This window comes from Oncorhynchus tshawytscha, linkage group LG08 (assembly GCF_018296145.1).
Source record: "Oncorhynchus tshawytscha isolate Ot180627B linkage group LG08, Otsh_v2.0, whole genome shotgun sequence".
NCBI classification, from domain to species: domain Eukaryota; kingdom Metazoa; phylum Chordata; class Actinopteri; order Salmoniformes; family Salmonidae; genus Oncorhynchus; species Oncorhynchus tshawytscha.
In genome coordinates this window covers 63,238,728-63,259,661 of record NC_056436.1, presented here as the reverse complement: position 1 = coordinate 63,259,661, position 20,934 = coordinate 63,238,728, and the positions used below count along the sequence as shown (strand labels likewise).

The window sequence follows — 20,934 nt, the reverse complement described above, 5'->3', positions numbered from 1 at the left end:
AGAAGAGAGGATGGGGTGTGGTGAAGAGAGGACTGTCCCCACAGAAAGAAGAGAGGATGGGGTGAAGAGAGGAGAGGACTGTCCCCAAAGAGGAACAGAGAATGAGACTGGGTAGAAGGGAGGACTGTCCCCAAAGAGGAACAGACAATGAGACTGGGTAGAAGGGAGGAGAGGACTGTCCCCACAGAGGAACAGAGAATGAGACTGGGTAGAAGGGAGGAGAGGACTGTCCCCACAGAGGAACAGAGAATGAGACTGGGTAGAAGGGAGGAGAGGACTGTCCCCACAGAGGAACAGAGAATGAGACTGGGTAGAAGGGAGGAGAGGACTGTCCCCACAGAGGAACAGAGAATGAGACTGGGTAGAAGGGAGGAGAGGACTGTCCCCAAAGATGAACAGAGAATGAGACTGGGTCCCCACAGAGAACAGAGGGACTGGGTAGAAGGAGAGGACTGTCCCCACAGAGGAACAGAGAATGAGACTGGGTAGAAGGGAGGACTGTCCCCAAAGAGGAACAGAGAATGAGACTGGGTAGAAGGGAGGAGAGGACTGTCCCCACAGAGGAACAGAGAATGAGACTGGGTAGAAGGGAGGAGAGGACTGTCCCCACAGAGGAACAGAGAATGAGACTGGGTAGAAGGGAGGAGAGGACTGTCCCACAGAGGAACAGATAATGAGACTGGGTAGAAGGGAGGAGAGGACTGTCCCCACAGAGGAACAGAGAATGAGACTGGTAGAAGGGAGGAGAGGACTGTCCCCACAGAGGAACAGAGAATGAGACTGGGTAGAAGGGAGGATAGGACTGTCCCCACAGAGAAACAGAGAATGAGACTGGGTAGAAGGGAGGAGAGGACTGTCCCCACAGAGAAACAGAGAATGAGACTGGGTAGAAGGGAGGAGAGGACAGTCCCCACAGAGGAACAGAGAATGAGACTGGGTAGAAGGGAGGACTGTCCCCACAGAGGAACAGAGAATGAGACTGGGTAGAAGGGAGGGAGGACTGTCCCCACAGAGAAACAGAGAATGAGACTGGGTAGAAGGGAGGAGAGGACTGTCCCCACAGAGGAACAGAGAATGAGACTGGGTAGAAGGGAGGAGAGGACTGTCCCCACAGAGGAACAGAGAATGAGACTGGGTAGAAGGGAGGACTGTCCCCAAAGAGGAACAGAGAATGAGACTGGGTAGAAGGGAGGAGAGGACTGTCCCCAAAGAGGAACAGAGAATGAGACTGGGTAGAAGGGAGGAGAGGACTGTCCCCAAAGAGGAACAGAGAATGAGACTGGGTAGAAGGGAGGAGAGGGGAACTCCCACCATAGACAAACAGACAGACTGACAGGAATATAGATTTGGAAAAGTGAGGATGGGGTGAAGACTGTCCCTACAGACAAAGAGACAGACTGACTGAGACTTGGCAGGAAAGAGGAAAGGAAAGGACAAGAAAGATAAGAAAATAAAAGGAAAGGACAAGGGACAGAAATGAGAGCAGATAGTGGGGGAATAAATTAAAGGAGGACAATGAAACAGAAAAGGGGAGAATATAGGAGTGGAGGAACCAATGGAGCAGACAGAGGGAGAGAGAGAAGGAGAAAGGTGTCAGCCATTTTACATCAGACTGCACTCACACTAGGAGACAGAGGGGGGCATAAGAGAGAGAGAAGGATCGAGGGAGAAACAGGATGTGTGGGAGGAGGTGGAGATAGCAAGATCAGCTCTGTGTGAGAGAGAAGGGAAGATGGAGTGAGAGAAAGTAAGAAGCAGAAACTAAGGAGAGAGCAAGTGGGAAATAGCTAAGAAACAGAGTGGCTGTTAGAATAAGGGTGAGAGAAGGAGAGAAAAGGGGAGAGAAGGATGGAGAGAAGGAGGGAGAGGGGGAGATAATCTTGGAGGGGAGAGAAGGAGGGAGGGGAAGAGAGAAGGAGGGAGGGGAAGAGAAGGAGGAGAGGGGGAGAGAAGAAGGGAGAGGGGGAGGGGAAAGAAGGAAAGGGAGGGGGGAAAAGAAGGAAGGGGGAAGGGGGAGAAAAGGAGGGAGAAGGGGGAGGAGGGGAGAAGGAGGGAGGGATGCGAGAAGGAGAGATAGGGGAGAGAATGGGGAGAGGGGGAGAAAAGGAGGGAGGGTGGAGAGAATTAGGGAAAGGGGAGTGACATGGACAGAGGGGGAAAGTGATGGAGAGAGAGGGGGCTGAGATGGAGGGAAAGGGGGAGAGATGGAGGGAAAGGGGGAGAGATGGAGGGAGAGGGGGAGAGAAGGAGGGAGAGGGGGAGAGATGGAGGGAGAGGTGGGAGAGATGGAAGGAGAGGAGGGAGAGAAGGAGGGAGAGTGGGAGAGATGGGGGAGAGATGGAGGGAGAGATGGAAGGAGAGGGGGATAAGAAGGGAGAGGGGGAGAAATGGAGAGAAAGGGGGAGAGATGGAAGGAGAGGGGGAGAGATGGAAGGAGAGGGGGCTGAGATGGAGGGAGAGGGGGAGAGAAGGAGGGAGAGGGGGATAGATGGGGAGAAGAGAGAGAGGGCTGTCTGAGTCATTTAGTCTCATAGGGTAATACTCCTCCATTACACATACATCCCACTGTTAATTCATACAGGACGCCCACTAGATAAGATGGTGGGAAAGAGAGTAGAGGAGAGCATTGACTGACAGAGGCAGAGGAACAACACACACACACACACACACACACACACACACACACACACACACAGGAAAGAAGGGTGGATAAATAGGTTTGACAGGCAAAGCTTGAGCAGGTCTGTCTCGCTGTGCAGATGGTTGTCTCACTGACGTTAAGCTATTATAATGCAGTTATTACCCACAATGCCCAAATCTCTGAAAAATCTTCTTTATGGCAGATGGTCTCCCTAAAAATAAACAGCCCACAGACAGAAACAGAGAGGGACATAAAAAACTACATGTGGGCTCGATGAGTCACTCACTGTCCAGGCCTCAAGTACTCTCAATCGTGGGCAGTTATTTCCAGGAAAGCAGGGCTCAAAATGTATCAAAGAGAGATTTCCAGCAAGGCTGGTACCCTTAAAAAGACACAGTTAGATAAAAGCAGCAAACACAGGAGCATTGTCCTCCCATTAACCGGTGAATATAGAGTTGTAAACATATGCACAGGGAATAGAGAGAACAGTGGTCTTCTGAGACCTGGCCTATTCACATATGAATGGAAATACACAGGTCAAGACGCATGCATTAACCAATGGTGTGTGTGTGTGTGTGTGTGTGTGTGTGTGTGTGTGTGTGTGTGTGTGTGTGTGTGTGTGTGTGTGTGTGTGTGTGTAGCCTACGTGTGGGGGATCATGCAGGACGTCAACCCACCTGGGACATTTAATACACAACTGAAATCTCTCATAACGGGCCCAGCCTTACCCAGGATGTGAACACACCAGGAAGGGCAAATGGCCACAGGGGAATCAAAACCCTGCAGTTGGTGACTCTGCTCTGCTATCTCCAACAGCCAGAAAAACACTTTCCATTCAGTCTTCTATCGGTGGGTAAACGTCAACATTAAATGGATTCGTCAGTGAAGTGTCCATCAGCAACTGTGGCCACATTCAAGTGTAGGCGTCTTACATCTAGTCAGCCTGCAGTGGGCGTCGTTACAGTGTGTGTGGACAGGCAGCTTAGCAGGGCTGAGTTCAACATGCTGAAAACATTTTGCAGTGTGGCACAAACATTTGTACAATCTTGAATGAAAGGGCACAGTAACATCGAAATAGTCCTTTTCTTCAGCCATCATTCTGCAAGTGGACGTATAACTCTATACTGTGTGGCTCTTCTGGCTCAGTGACTTGGATGACCTCCTAGTGACCTCTAGCCAGCTCAATCTGTTTGGTCTGCTGTGGGAACACACAGGCTCCACAAGACTGGATAAGAGTACAGACAGAGTACTGTAAGATGAGAGTATAGACTACTGTAAGAGTATAGACTACAGTAAGATAAGAGTATAGACTACTGTAAGATAAGAGTATAGACACTGTAAGATAAGAGTATAGACTACTGTAAGATAAGAGTATAGACACTTTAAGATAAGAGTATAGACTACTACGGTAAGATAAAAGTATAGACTACTCTAAGATAAGGGTATAGACTACAGCAAGATAAGAGAATTTGAAACTGTAAGATAAGAGTATAGACTACTGTAAGATAAGGGTATTGACTACAGCAAGATAAGAGAATTTGAAACTGTAAGATAAGAGTATAGACTACTGTAAGATAAGAGTATAGACTACTGTAAGATAAGAGTATAGACTACTGTAAGAGTATAGACTACTATAAGATAAGAGTATTTGAAACTGTAAGATGTAAGACTGTAAGATAAGAGTATAGACTACTGCAAGATAAGAGAATTTGAAACTGTAAGATAAGAGTATAGACTACTGTAAGATAAGAGTATAGACTACTGTAAGATAAGAGTATAGACCACTGTAAGAGTATAGACTACTATAAGATAAGAGTATTTGAAACTGTAAGATGCTACTGTAAGATAAGATATAGACTACTGTAAGATAAGAGTGTAGACTACTGTAAGATAAGAGTATAGACTACTGTAAGAGTATAGACTACTATAAGATAAGAGTATTTGAAACTGTAAGATAAGAGTATAGACTACTGTAAGATAAGAGTATAGACTACTGTAAGAGTATAGACTACTATAAGATAAGAGTATTTGAAACTGTAAGATAAGAGTATAGACTACTGTAAGATAAGAGTATAGACTACTGTAAGATAAGAGTATAGACTACGGTAAGATAAGAGTATAGACCACTGTAAGAGTATAGACTACTGTAAGATAAGAGTACTTGATACTGTAAGATAAGAGTGTAGACTACTGTAAGATAAGAGTATAGACTACTGTAAGAGTATAGACTACTATAAGATAAGAGTATTTGAAACTGTAAGATAAGAGTATAGACTACTGTAAGATAAGAGTATAGGCTACTGTAAGAGTATAGACTACTATAAGATAAGAGTATTTGAAACTGTAAGATAAGAGTATAGACGACTGTAAGATAAGAGTACTTGCTACTGTAAGATAAGATAATTTGAAACTGTAAGATAAGAGCATAGCCTACTGTAAGAAAAGAGCATAGACTACTGTAAGATAAGAGTATAGACTACGGTAAGATAAGAGAATTTGAAACTGTAAGATAAGAGCATAGCCTACTGTAAGAAAAGAGTATAGACTACTGTAAGATAAGAGTATAGACTACGGTAAGATAAGAGTATAGACTACTGTAAGATAAGAGTACTTGCTACTGTAAGATAATAGTACTTGCTACTGTAAGATAAGAGTACTTGCTACTTTAAGATAAGAGTATAGACTACGGTAAGATGAGAGTATAGACTACTGTAAGAGAAGAGAATTTGAAACTGTAAGATAAGAGTATAGACTACTGTAAGATAAGAGTATAGGCTGCTTATCTTAAGAGAAGAGTATAGACTATGGTAAGATAAGAGAATTTGAAACTGTAAGATTAGACTATAGACTACTGTAAGATAAGAGTATAGACTACTACGGTAAGATAAGAGTATAGACTACTGTAAGATAAGGGTATAGACTACAGCAAGATAAGAGAATTTGAAACTGTAAGATAAGACTATAGACTACTGTAAGATAAGAGTATAGACTACTATGGTAAGATAAAAGTATAGACTACTCTAAGATAAGGGTATAGACTACAGCAAGATAAGAGAATTTGAAACTGTAAGATAAGAGTATAGACTACTGTAAGATAACGGTATTGACTACAGCAAGATAAGAGAATTTGAAACTGTAAGATAAGAGTATAGACTACTGTAAGATAAGAGTATAGACTACTGTAAGATAAGAGTATAGACTACTCTAAGATAAGAGAATTTGAAACTGTAAGATAAGAGTATAGACCATGTAAAGGCTGATACTGTGTATCCACACTGACATTCCTCCCCCTTAAGAGCTCAAAATAGACAGCTGATTCAGAAAACCTTATGTTGTGCATGTGAAACTGTACAGTGCATTCAGAAAGGATTCAGAACCCTTGACTTTTTCCACATTTTGTTACATTACAGCCTTATTGTAAAATGGATTCAATAAAATAAAAACTCATTAATCTACACACAATACCCCATAATCAAATCAAAGTTTATTTGCCACGTGCGCCGAATACAAAAGGTGTAGGCCTTACAGTGAAATGCTTACTTACAAGCCCTTAACCAACAATGCCGTTTTTAAGTAAATAATAAGTATTAGGTAAACAATAGATACATTAAATACCTTATTGACATAAGTATTCAGACCCTTTGCTATGAGACTTGAAATTCTACAACTTGATTGGAGTCCACCCGTGCTAAATTCTATTGGTTGGTTGGACATGATTTGGAAAGGCACACACCTGTCTATATAAGGTCCCACAGTTGACAGTGCATGTCAGAGAAAAAAAACAAGCCATGTGGTTTAAGGAAGTGCCCGTAGAGCTCCGAGACAGGATTGTTTCGAGGCACAGTTCTGGGGAAGGGTACCAAAAAATGTCTGCAGCATTGAAGGTCACCAAGAACAGTGACCTCCATCATTCTTTAGTGGAATACGTTTGGAACCACCAAGACTCTTCCTAGAGCTGGTCAAACTGAACAATCAAGGGAGAAGAGCCTCGGTCAGGGAGGTGACCAAGAACCCAATGATCACTCTGACAGAGCTCCAGAGTTCCTGTGTGGAGATGGGAGAACCTCCCAGAAGGACAACTCCACCAATCAGACCTTCATGGTAGAGTGGCCAGACGGATGCCACTCCTGAGTAAAAGGCACATGACAGCCCGCTTGGAGTTTGACAAAAGGCACCTAAAGGACTGTCAGACCATGAGAAACAAGATTCTCTGATCTGATGAAATTAAGATTGATCTCTTTGGCTTGAATGCCAAGTGTCACATCTGGAGGAAACCTGGCACCATCCCTACGGTGAAGCATGGTGGTGGAAGCATCATGCAGTGGGGATGTTTTTCAGCGGCAGGGACTGGGAGACTAGTCAGGATTGAAGGAAAGATGAACGGAGCAAAGTACAGGGAGATCATTGATGAAAACCTGATCCAGAGTGCTCAGGATCTCAGACTGGGGCAAAGATTCACCTTCCAACAGGACAACGACCCTATGCACACATCCAAGACAACACAGGAGTGGCTTCGGGACAAGTCTCTGAATGTCCTTGAGTGGCCCAGCCAGAGCCCGGACTTGAACCCAATTGAAAATATCTGGAGACACCTAAAAATAGTTATGCGGCGATGCTCCCCATCCAGCCTGACAGATCTTGAGAGGATCTGCAGAGAAGAATGGGAGAAACAGCTGTGCCATGCTTGTACCATCATACCTAAGAAGATTTGAAGGTGATTTGAGAGAGAGAGAGAGAGAGAGAGAGAGAGAGAGAGAGAGAGAGAAGAGAGAAAGAGAGAGAGATCAGAGGGACAGAGTCAGAGAGAAAAGACCTGAAGGGGATCAGAGGGTCAGTGGAATGGATGAAAGGAGAGAGAAACAGGCAATATACTGATTAACAAGAGAAATGAGAGCAAGAGAGATCCAGAGATAATGATACTGTGAGAAAATGAGAGAAACGAAGATATATAGATTGGAAAAAGGGACAGAGGAAGAGAGAGAGAGAGAGAGAGAGAGAGAGAAAGGAAGATATATAGATTAGAAAGAGGGACAGAGGGAGAGAGAGAGAGAGAGAGAGAGAGAGAGAGAGAAAGTTTGAGAGGGGGGATAGAGAAAGAGAGACAGAGTCAGAGAGAAAATAACCTACAGAGTAGACCTATCCTCTGGGTGTAGGCTAACTGCAGAGAGAAAACAGGGTCAGGGCTCACTGGACTGGGACACAACCAGAACTGACATGACCCTTCACAGCAGAACCAACCATGCCAGATAGAACCAGAACTAACTGGATGCGACCTACCCACTCTGAACCAAAGCAAAGGACATGGCATAAAAACTGCTTAATGGATCCCCTGGCCTACTGTAATCACTGAGATAATGAACCAACAATGATAATAAACCAACTCCGTTATTTATACTTAGTGTTTAATGCTCTTCCTTGTTGAGTCAGTGCCAATACAATGTCAATGCAAGTCAAATCAAATGTTCTAATCAAATCCAATTTTATTTGTCACATTCGCCGAACATAACAGGTGTAGTAGAGTTTATCATGAAATGCTTACTTACAAGCCCTTAACCAACAGTGCAGTTCAAGAAAATATAGTGAAGGAAAGATTTACTACATAAATTAAAGTAACACAAGAAAATAACAACGAGGCTATATACAGGGGGTACCAGTACCAAGTCAATGTGCAGGGGTGCAGGTTAGTCAAGGTCATTTTTTCATATATAATAAGCAGCAAGTAGCAGCAGTGTAAAAACAAAGGGGGGTCAATGCAAATTGTCCGCATGGCCATTTGATTAATTGTTCAGCAGTCCTCACATATTGAGTGACATCCAGCTGTACTCGCTCTGTGTTCACAGTGAAGATGAATGCCTAGAGACAATACTAGTCCCCCATGACTGCGGTAGGGAACAACACACACACACAGGGTCTGTGGGCCAACACCTAGCTCTGCCGCAGTTTCCATCTACGTCTGCTGACGTTAACACTAATACAGCCTGCTGATCCACTGCTGCCCACATCACCTGGATAGGACCATGATGTGCTGACTCTCACAGTACCAGCCAGGGCGCCCTCAGAACTCCCTGTTCTCTCTGTGCCTGGCCTAACTCCAGACTCCACACCAACGTAAACAAATACCATGCCTACACAGACACAAGACTGAACTTCACTCAATTCTTTAGAGGTTAAGAGCATTGGGCCAGAAACCAAAAGGTCGCTGGTTTGAATCCCCAAGCGGACAAGGTTGAAAAATCTGCCTCTCTGCCTTTGAGCAAGGCAGTTAATCCGAAACAACAACTGCTCCCAGGGCGCCGATGACGTGGATTAAGGCAGACCCCCCCCCCTCCCCGCACCTCTCTGATTCAGTGGGTACAGCCAGTGTTAACAGTGAACATGCGCCGGAAGTTGCACAGAATTTTCACAATGTTCAAGTTTGCACTCAGTTTGCACTCAGACCTGAAATTTGCTCAGTGCTGAAGAAGATTTTAAGGAACATTGGTCCAGACACACGCACAGTGCCATTACCAAACCACATGCAAAGTTTTCCCTATAGCACCACAGCCACACCGAGATAGGTCTTATGTTACTAACGGTGGTGAAAACACCTCGTTAAATAAACTGGGACTTCGTATGCTTACTAATGAGCTCAACAGACTGTGACAGACAGAGACAGAGATGGGGAGGAGAGACAGACAGCAGTAGACAGATTGAAGGATGCTGAAGAGAGAAGAAGGACAGAGAAAACAGAGGACGATGCCACAGCAGATGAGATGAACATCTTGCAGAGGCACTCTGTGCAAAATCCCCTGATACGTGAGAAGGACAGAGTGGAATAAGCAGTCCTGATTCCAGTACCTGGCAGCTCCTCAGATACACTCAGATCTCGCTTTCCATAATCTGTCCCAGAGGATCAGGGGGAGGCAAGGGGGAGAAAGGGGGAATCAATCTCTTCTTGGATTTTTTGGCTGGATGTGTCTTAATTTGGCGTTAGGGTTGTTGCGTAACCTCCCCTCTGTCTCTCTGTGTGTGTGAGGCAGTGGGTTGTCTCAGAGGGTCTGTCTTTATTTAGATGGGTTCTCTGGTGCCGCGCAGAATGACTGAACAGCTGAGGGAGTGACGCTGGTGTGTGTGTGTGTGTGTGTGTGTGTGTGTGTGTGTGTGTGTGTGTGTGTGTGTGTGTGTGTGTGTGTGTGTGTGTGTGTGTGTGTGTGTGTGTGTGTGTGTGTGTGTGTGTGTGTGTGTGTGTGTGTGTACCTAGGGTGAGTGCGTGTGTATAAATTGGATGAACCTAATCATTGTAATGCATTTGTGAGTGTGTGTGTGCCTCTGTGAACAACACAGGACAGGAGTGTTTTGTCGTACACTGCTCTGGTTGGCTGTGTGTGTGTGTGTGTGTGTGTGTGTGTGTGTGTGTGTGTGTGTGTGTGTGTGTGTGTGTGTGTGTGTGTGTGTGTGTGTGTGTGTGTGTGTGTGTTTGTGTGTGTGTGTGTGTAAATTAGATTACCCTCACAGCTCTGACCTGGATGAGAGTGACGCTGTGTCCTACAAAGAGCAGCACAGAACGTGTGCCTTCCTGACACACAGCAGCTTCAACCTACATACAGAGCAACATCCCCATTCACAGCCACAAGCACAACCCCACAGGGATGGCAGAGAGAGAGAGAGAGAGAGAGAGAGAGAGAGAGAGAGAGAGGAGGAGAGGCTGTGGAGGGAGGGAGAGGAACAGTAAATGGAGAAGGAGTGTGAGGAGAGATGGAGAGAAAGAGGACAGAAAGACAGTGGTAGAGAGGGAGAGGAGAAAGGGAGAGGGGAAGGGGACAGGAAGGGGGGGGGGAAAGAGGGTTAAGGGATGCAGGGAAAGTAGAGAAAATAGGAGAGGGTTTAATGTACAGAAAATAATGGAGGGAGCTGAGCAAAAGGGATAGGCCATTGAATACCAAAGACGAAGCAGCAGGAACAAAAAAAGGGAGACAGAGAGAAAGGGAAAGGTAAAGAAGGGGTTGAAAAGGGGAGGTGAAACAGAGGAGAACCGAGTGCAGGGAACACAAATGAGGACAAAGACAGAGGATTCTGGGTAAAAAATTAAACAGAGATGACGCAAAAGACCAGCACTGAGAGAGAGAGAGAGAGAGAGAGAGAGAGAGAGAGAAAGAAAGAGAAGAGAATAGAAAAGGAAGTGGACTTGGGGTGAAAGAAGGCGGTGTGTGTGCAGCCATCTAAAATTAGGCCCATTCTCCTCCTGTTGGAATTGGGTACAACACTGCTTAAAAGCTTTAGTGGCTGATTGTAATACTCATGCCTGTCTGCAGTCTCCCTGTGGCACTGAAGACACACTGACAGAGAGAACCCTCTCACACAATTACTAAAGACAACTGACACACTGTCTGACACATCAGACCACCAAGGTGCATTACAGCGTGAGCAGTTCTGATCTCAGACACTTGGCAAGCTAACACAATTACACAGACTAACCAAGCACACACAAAGAGCCACTATAGCAAAGATAAACCACACCCTGAAAATGCAACAAACACTATGATTGAAGAACAAACGGTGCTATGATGAAAGAGGTTACACACTCAGACACATACTGTTGTGAATTTAGTACGGTTGCTTGCATATTTTCACAGCCTTCTGTTCTAAAGATGACCTTGCCAACCACAGTCCCAATAGGTAAATGTACACGCAACGATAGACCCCGAATACCTACACCACACAGACTAGGGATGAAGGGAGCAAATGTGGCCCAGTGAAACCATGTATATTCACGCTGTGTGTCAAGAGGGCCTGCAGAGAACACAAATGTGACCCACTGAAGTCATGACATCACTTGTTGGCTTAATGAGACACATACTGTCCAAGCACTCTCTTTCTACATCTACTCTCTCTCCATCTACTCTCTCCATCTACTCTCTCTCCATCTACTCTCTCTCTCTATCTCTAAATCTACTCTCTATCATGACATCACTTGTTGGCTTAATGAGACACATACTGTCCAAGCACGCTAAATCTACTCTCTATCTCTCTCTCTCCATCTACTCTCTCTATCTCCATCTATCTCTCCATCTACTCTCTATCTACTCTCCATCTATCTATCTCTCCATCTACTCTCTATCTACTCTCCATATATCTCTCTCCATCTACTCTCTATCTACTCAATTCAATTCAATTCAATTCAAGGGCTTTATTGGCATGGGAAACATGTGTTAACATTGCCAAAGCAAGTGAGGTAGACAACATACAAAGTGAATATATAAAGTGAAAAACAACAAAAAATTAACAGTAAACATTACACATACAGAAGTTTACTACTCTCCATATATCTATCAACAAAAAATGAACAGTAAACATTACACATACAGAAGTTTACTACTCTCCATATATCTATCAACAAAAATGAACAGTAAACATTACACATACAAAGTTTACTACTCTCCATATATCTATCAACAAAAAATGAACAGTAAACATTACACATACAGAAGTTTACTACTCTCCATATATCTATCTCTCCATCTACCTATCTCTCCATCTACTCTCTTTCTACTCTCCATCTACTCTCTATATATCTCTTTCCATCTACTCTCTCTCTCCATCTACTCTCTATCTACTCTCCATATATCTATCTATCCACCTTCTCTATATCTACTCTCCATCTATCTATCTCTCCATCTACTCTCTATCTACTCTCCATCTACCTATCTCTCCATCTACTCTCCATCTACTCTCAATCTCTCTATCTCTCCCATTACTCTCCATCTCTCTCTCTCCATCTACCCTCTCTATCTCCATCTACTCTCTATCTCTAAATCTACTCTCTCTCCATCTACTTTCTCCCCATCTCTCTCTCTCCATCTACCCTCTCTATCTCTAAATCTACTCTCTCTCTCCATCTACTCCCTCTCTCTCTCTAAATCTACTCTCTATCTCTAAATCTACATCTACTCTCTCTCTATCTCTAAATCTACATCTACTCTCTCTCTATCTCTAAATCTACATCTACTCTCTCTATCTCTAAATCTACATCTACTCTCTCTATCTCTAAATCTACATCTACTCTCTCTCTATCTCTAAATCTACATCTACTCTATCTCTAAATCTACATCTACTCTATCTCCATCTACTCTCTGTCTCTCAATCTCTGACTTCCCCCCATATCAGTAATTGCAGTACTGATATCTAACTCTTTCTTCATCCTTGACTATCCCACCATCTCTCTTTGTCCATCTTCTGCATTGTTTCACATTCCTCTCAATCAATGTGTATACATGTCACTGAATAGGAATAACCTAGCAGTGCACTGCTGTTTTAACTAACCTCAGTCATACTATTCCTAGCCTATAGAATTACCAAAGTGTGAAATCTGAAGTGACCTAGTAGAGTAAAATAGAAAATGAACATAATTCAATATATTTAACAACGTGTTGATGATGTATGTTCAAATGTACTATTGCTTCTCTGTTGACACCATCAGTTGACCAACTTACAATGAGGATTGCACTAACATAATCCATGGGTTTCACAAAAACATGAACCAATTTTCATTACATAATGTGCGAGAAGGCATAGCCATAGAAATGCCATCCCCTCCCCCTCCACTTCCACCTGCTCCTTCCCTTTCCCTCTCTCGTTGCTGAGACCGCTGCACTGCACGCGAGGCTCACCGACATGCTGTGGAAAACCAGCGAGGTAATTCTGCCAGTGTGTTGCTAGGGCAACACCACCATCCCCTAGACTCGACCTGGTTCAGCCACGCTCTCATAGCTAATGAGACACAACATCTGTGTTAGCCAATAGCATGAGACCATTTTTTGAAAATCAAAACAAAAGGCCCTTTACTATTTCAACCACACTGCATTAGAACACAGACTATGGGAACAGGGAAGGAACATTGGTCACTGGTTGTGTTCCAAGCCCCATGTAAATCATGAATGGCAGCTCCCTAGGGAAGCCAAGCAGCGCACCCCCACCCCAACCTACCCGGCTGGCTAGCAGTGCGCCAGAGGCGGGCAGCTCTCTCTCTCCCAGCCACAGGCACAGCTTCAGCAGCGCACAGCCCACATAATTAGTTACCACCACGGAGAGCAGGCCTTCAGACACATTCTCATTCAGACAAACAAGGAGGTGGAGTGGGTTCACACTCCAAAATATGTTGCTTAAAGTTTACTTCATTGTTCAATGTTTTAAATGTTTTACTGCATCCGGGAGACCGTACACAGATTGTTGTGTCCTAACATCCTTCTTCAGTGTGTAGGTACGATGTTCTTTCATTCAAAACAGTATTTGTGAAGAACAACAGATGGGCAGCAGGTGCTTCTAATCGGGGTTGTCACTCATCTGCCAATCAGAGACGCTGGTCTACCTGCTAACACATGTGTCACAAAAGAATACAGAATTATAGGGGATGGGAGCGGGCGCAAAGGGCCCCTCACAAATCAATGGCCCCAGGTGTCCGCTCAGTCATACTCATTCACTCCCGGGCACGCACACACACACCACTGTTGTCTTACGAAGTTACATGCCACATGATAAGACAGGCTACTAACCCATCTAATTAAAACAACACAACAACCGTCACATTGTTAGAAACCAAAACAACATGACTGTCTGGAAAAAGGGCCGATATGATAGTGTCCTAGGTTTCAAGGCTGCGTTAAATCTCCAGTAGACTCTCTTTCTGAGGGGGCGTAGCCCCACATACGGATTATGAAAAGCCTTTGATTGCTGAAATAGCTCCATTCAAGGCAACAACACAAGCTGAAGATGGAAAAGTGTCAACCGAGGACCTGTAAATAAGGCTAAACGTATGGCTCTCTAAGTATGAGGCTGAAGTTAGCCCCATCCACTGACCTACAGTCAGCATTATATTTGACCTACTTATAGTCTAAATAGTTCTTGGCCCACATGTTGGCCTGAGCAGGATCACTAATCTATGAATTACATGGATATTTTCCCTTGTTTTATGCACAAGTATCAACATTGTATCAATACAATACCAAGCCCAGGCTGACCCTCCTGAACAAGCAGACTGGAACCACCATGTATACCTGAGAAAACAATCCTCTTTCCTGCTCACCTCTAACCGTATAGGATCAGAGCAGCCTACACATCCAAACTGAGTTGTTTAGTGAAAACAGATGGGCTGTCAGGTGACATGTCCAACTAAATGAAGTCCTACACTCCTTTACTTCTGATGTTTCAGCATGACAGCCGTGTCACCAAAATATAACATAGGCCCGTCCACTCCGTAACACAGTCAGCTCGTTGAGACATCCATGACAGGACAAAACAGGCTATATTAGGCCACACACAGCAGATTTTAATATATTTTAGATTGATGACCTCCTTACCTCTCCAGAAGCTCTCCTCCTGTGGTCAGGTACCACTAGAGTATTCCCATTGCTGCCCGGGACTATAGTAGAACCTATACTCATTCTGGGTCCAACTAACATGTACCGTTTGTCTCCGGATCGGTACTGGATGCTGTGGCACAGTGTCCCGTCGTAATTCACATCTTGTAAATACTTGGAGGAATCGACTGGGGCTTTGGAGCACTGCATTACAATCAACACGATGATACTGATGATAAAAAGTGCTGAAACTGACACCAAAGTTATGATCAAATAAAATGTAACGCTGTTCTCCTCCTTGTCTTTTACTGCGCTTTTAACATCAGAAGCTGCAAAAGCCTCTTTGGGCTCCACAACGTTGATAATCACAGTAGCTGTTGCTGAGTGTGAAACGTTCCCATTGTCTTTCACCAGTATGACCAGTTTATGCTCAGCCTCGTCTGTCTCTGTGAATGACCGAAGTGTCCTTATCTGTCCTGTATAACGGTCCAAAGCAAAGAGACTGTGGTCAGTAACTTCCTGCAGTGAAAATAATAACCAGCCGTTATATCCTATATCAGCGTCATAGGCTCTCACTTTAGTCACCAAATGGCCTGCGTTCACATTGCGGGGAATCTCCTCCATACCTTCAGCGGAACCGTTAGCGCGGACTGGATACAAGATCACTGGAGCGTTGTCGTTCTGATCCAGGATGAACACATTCACTGTGACGTTGCTGCTTAGTGACGAAGTTCCAGAGTCTGTAGCTACAACTTGGAATTTAAATGTTTTTAATGTTTCAAAGTCAAAGCTTTTTAGCGCCAAAATGTTTCCATTTTCTGAATTTATGTTGAGGAAAGATGCCCATTTATTATCGTCACCAACGTCTCTCAGAATATGATATGAAATAAGTGCGTTTTCATCTATGTCACGATCACATGCACTCACACAAAATACTGAGGCGCCTGGTTCGTTATTCTCAGTGACATAGAAATTATAGGGGCTCAGTGAAAACTCTGGACTGTTATCATTCACATCTGATACTACAACACTAATAGTCTTTACAGATGACAGAGATGGCTGTCCTTGGTCTGTGGCTACTATTGTTAGATCATATTGAGATACATTCTCTCTATCCAGAGGTGACTTGGTGACTACTGAGTACATGTTGTCATGTAGAGATGGCAATAGCGTGAAAGGTACGTCTTCCAATACATGGCAGAGAACTTTCCCATTGAGACCAGAGTCCAAATCAGTAACACTAATCAGTACCACAGTGGTTCCGGGCCTAGAATCTTCGGGAATTGCCTTAGAAAATGATGTCACCTCTATCTCAGGTGCATTGTCGTTGAGGTCAACGATTTTAATTTTTACGCTTTTGTCTATTGTCAGAGGAAGTTGTCCTTGATCTGATGCCTGTATGTCAAGCAGATAGCTATCCCTTTCCTCAAAATCTATTTGCCCTTTTACAGTTATTTCACCTGTAATGGTGTCTACATCAAAAAGTGTCCTTAACTTGCTGTTGATGTCATTGCCAAATGAGTAAATTACATTCCCATTCTGGCCACTATCTAAATCGGTGGCATTTACCTTGATGACCATAGTTCCCAAAGGAGCGTTTTCATTTACACTTACAGAATATATATCTTTAGTGAACACAGGACTATTGTCATTAACATCCAGTACGTCCACTGATATTTCGAGAGTTCCAGATCTGGGTGGTTTTCCACCATCAATGGCAGTGAGGAGGAGTTTATGGCTTCTTACAGCTTCTCTATCTAACTGCTTCTGTAAAACCAACAACGGGATTTTACCGTCCTCACCTCGATCTTTAACCTCCAAACGAAAATGGTCATTATGACTCAGTTTATATTGTTGAACGGAGAATGGACCTTCATCTGGGTCACGCGCTGCTTGTAGCTGAAATCGCGCCCCCGGTAACCTGGACTCTGAAATCTCTAACCGTTTCTCTTTCTCGGGAAAGCTGGGAGAATGGTCGTTAACATCTAACACCTCCACTGAGACATAATGGATCTCCAGCGGGTTCTCTAGAACGGTTTTCAGGTTGATCAAACACACGCTGCTCCGTTCACACACCTCCTCTCGGTCTATTTTTCGGTTCACGTATAAGATCCCGTTATTCTGGTTTAGCTGGAAAAGGGGATCGGTCGAGCCAGACACGATTCGAAATCCCCTCTCCTTTAAGGTGCTGAGATCTATTCCCAAATCCTTAGCTATATTCCCCAGGACAGTTCCTTCCTTAAGCTCTTCAGAGATGGAGTATCTTATCTGTGCAGATGCCACGGTCCAAAAAAAAAACATAGCAACCATGAAAACGACCCTCTGCCGTCGCTCCCGCCATTCCCCGCATCCTCTTTGTTCCATATTTTTAAGGTTAAAGAGAAATTCAGAGCAGTTTCACTACGCCTCTGCCGGCAACGTCATCTTATTCACTGCACTCCCAAATATAATCACAGCTCGGTATCTTACAATAAGTCAGCGTTGAAAGGTTTCAAATGAGAATTTATCCTCGAAGCTCACGGCTGTAGTCTGCTAGCGACGAAATACCAAACCAGCTATAAAAGGAGGACTCAAAAGTATGACCAATAGAGTTATTTCATAACCCTTCTTCGACTTGCGCACTGACACCATGCGTTTCAGCCTCATATTGCAGGATCGAGTATAATTGGACCTTTTACGATATTTCACTACACGAATACCGAGTGCTATTTCGAAACAAAACATTGTACAAGAAAAAACAACATTACAAACCATGGTACGGGTTAGGCAAAGATGGGACATGCATGGGGAAGATCCTTATGAGATGTCAGGGTGTGCATGTTGGTTGATGTTTACAAGTTTGCAACAAGTGTCCTACATAGAACTACATGGTTTGGACCATATGTCAATAAAGACTGAAAAGTCTTCTTCTATAGCCTGAGTGAAACTACAAAGCGTCTTTAACCATCTCAAGAGAGTTTTGTCACAACGAAGATGCCGAATGAACTCCACCAGGTTTCAGCACCATGGAGAGCGGAAGTCCCTAGTACAGCGTCTTTTGACAAGAAAACCCCCGTGGGACAGCGCCCTATGAGGTATACACAATATTTTTAATCGACCGATTCAGAGAGCAACACAAACAAATGCACGCTTTTGACACCTACAATAGTGGCTATCATATGTGCCACCCCATAGACAACTCATACATTCAGTCCCTGGGGCACGGATCCTGTAACCATCAGAAATAGTACTTAGATTGAAAATACTGAGAACTAACGAGTAGTTAGTTCCTCATGACAATGGGGTCAACTTCTTACCTCTCCAGAAGCTCTCCTCCTGTGGTCCGGTACCACGAGAGTATTCCCGTTGCTACCCGGGACTATAGTAGAACCTATACTCATTCTGGGTCCAACTAACATGTACCGTTTGTCTCCGGATCGGTACTGGATGCTGTGGCACAGTGTCCCGTCGTAATTCACATCTTGTAAATACTTGGAGGAATCGACTGGGGCTTTGGAGCACTGCATTACAATCAACACGATGATACTGATGATAAAAAGTGCTGAAACTGACCCCAAAGTTATGATCAAATAAAATGTAACGCTGTTCTCCTCCTCGTCTTTTACTGCGCTTTTAACATCAGAAACTGCAAAAGCCTCTTTGGGCTCCACAACGTTGATAATCACAGTAGCTGTTGCTGAGAGTGAAACGTTCCCATTGTCTTTTACCAGTATGACCAGTTTATGCTCAGCCTCGTCTGTCTCTGTGAACGACCGAAGTGTCCTTATCTGTCCTGTATAGCGGTCCAAGGCAAAGAGACTGTGGTCAGTAACTTCCTGCAGTGAAAATAATAACCAGCCGTTATATCCTATATCAGCGTCATAGGCTCTCACTTTAGTCACCAAATGGCCTGCGTTCACATTGCGGGGAATCTCCTCCATACCTTCAGCGGAACCGTTAGCGCTGACTGGATACAATATCACTGGAGCGTTGTCGTTCTGATCCAGAATGAACACATTCACTGTGACGTTGCTGCTTAGTGACGAAGTTCCAGAGTCTGTAGCTACAACTTGGAATTTGAATGTTTTTAAAGTTTCAACGTCAAAGCTTTTTAGCGCCAAAATGTTTCCATTTTCTGAATTTATGTTGAGGAAAGATGCCCATTTATTATCGTCACCACCGTCTCTCAGAATATGATATGAAATAAGTGCGTTTTCATTTATGTCACAATCAGACGCACTCACACAAAATACTGAGGCGCCTGGGTGGTTATTCTCAGTGATATAGAAAGTATAGGGGCTCAGTGAAAACTCTGGACTGTTATCATTCACATCTGATACCACAACACTAATAGTCTTTACAGATGACAGGGACGGCTGGCCTGCATCTTTCGCAACGATTGTTAGATCATATTCAGACTGTTTTTCCCTATCCAGAGGTGACTGGGTGACTACCGAATACATGTTATCCTGTGAAGACGGCGTTAGAGTGAACGGGACGCCATCGCTTATAGAACAGAGAAGTTTCCCATTGAGACCAGAGTCCTCATCACTGACACTGATTAATGCTACAGTGGTACCGGGTCTAGAATCCTCGGGGATTGCGTTAGAAAAGGACGTCACCTCTATCTCGGGTGCATTATCATTCAGGTCAACTATCTTTACTGTTACGCTTTTGTCTGCTGTCAGGGGAGCAGATCCCTTATCCGAAGCCTGTATATCAATCTCATAGCTGTCCTCTATTTCAAAATCGATCCATCCTTTGACAATTATCTCACCTGAGATAGCATCTACTTCAAAAAGTTCTCGTAACTTACTGTTCACATTACTACCAAAAGAATAAATGATTTCACCGTTTGAACCCTCGTCCAGATCCGTAGCGTTGACTTGTATGACCGTTGTGCCAATAGGAGAATTTTCATTTAGCGTCACAGAGTATAACTCTTTAGTGAAAACAGGCATATTATCATTAACATCTAAAACGTCCACTAATAGTTCTATAGTACCAGACTTGGGAGGTTTGTCTCCGTCAATGGCTGTGAGCAGTAATTTATGCCTTTTCAAAGCTTCTCTATCTAGTGGTTTCTGGAGATTTAAGATAGGGATTTTACCATCCTTTCCACGGTCTTTTACTTCTAAACGGAAATGATCGCTTTGGCTGAGTTTATATTGTTGAACAGAATATATTCCACCGTCTGGGTCCCGGGCAGGTTGTAGCTGAAATCGCGCCCCTGGTAAGGCTGACTCAAATATCTCTAACCGTTTCTCTTTCTCAGGAAAGCTGGGAGAATGGTCGTTAACATCTAACACCTCCACTGAGACATAATGGATCTCCAGCGGGTTCTCTAGAACGGTTTTCATGTTGATCAAACACACGCTGCTCCGTTCACACGCCTCCTCTCGGTCTATTTTTCGGTGCAAATACAAGATGCCGTCATTCTGGTTCACCTGGAAAGGGGGCTCGGTCGAGCCCGACACGATTCGAAATCCCCTCTCCTTCAAGGTACTCAGATCTATTCCCAAATCCTTAGCTATATTCCCCACGACAGTTCCTTCCTTAAGCTCTTCAGAGATGGAGTATCTTAACTGTGCCGACGCCCTGCTCCAAAAGAGAACCAAAGCAACCATGAAGACGACCCACTGCCGTCGCTGCCTCCATGCCCTGAATCCTCTTTGTTCCTCCATGATTTCCAGATAAGTAAAAGCTGTACACAGTACTTCCGCTATGCCTCAATCTGGGGAAACGATCTATCCATTACATTCGTGACTATAACATCAGCTAATTATCCAAAGTTATATTTATTCTGGCAATGTAAGATATTATTCTCCCCACGATGCTGCATGACTAAATTCCTCCATCAACTGAATAATCTACGAAACCAACAAGGGGGCGGACTCAAAATATGACGGGAGAAAATGTATCAGGAGTGTTATTCTAGTTGAGTACTGACACCTTGCGATACTACGTCACATTACAATATCA

General features: G+C 44.0%; 2 protein-coding genes across 6 annotated transcripts in view; both read right to left on the bottom strand.

Annotated features, from left to right (window-relative positions):
- Positions 1-20,934, bottom strand: part of LOC112256118 (protocadherin alpha-C2) — a 198,456-nt gene that overhangs the window by 143,331 nt on the left and 34,191 nt on the right. Inside the window, exon 1 of one of the 5 annotated variants that reach the window (XM_042325769.1) lies at positions 14,974-17,460. The exons of the other annotated variants lie outside the window; for them this stretch is intronic. Within the exon in view, the coding sequence (XP_042181703.1) occupies positions 14,974-17,337 (2,364 nt within the window). The 5' untranslated portion in view covers positions 17,338-17,460. Of the gene's footprint in view, positions 1-14,973; positions 17,461-20,934 lie in introns of those variants that run through there. 5 annotated transcript variants of the gene reach the window in all.
- Positions 18,258-20,806, bottom strand: LOC112243780 (protocadherin alpha-3-like). Its single transcript, XM_024411574.2, has one exon. It carries the CDS (start codon positions 20,634-20,636, stop codon positions 18,258-18,260), a length of 2,379 nt encoding a protein of 792 aa, XP_024267342.2. The 5' UTR covers positions 20,637-20,806.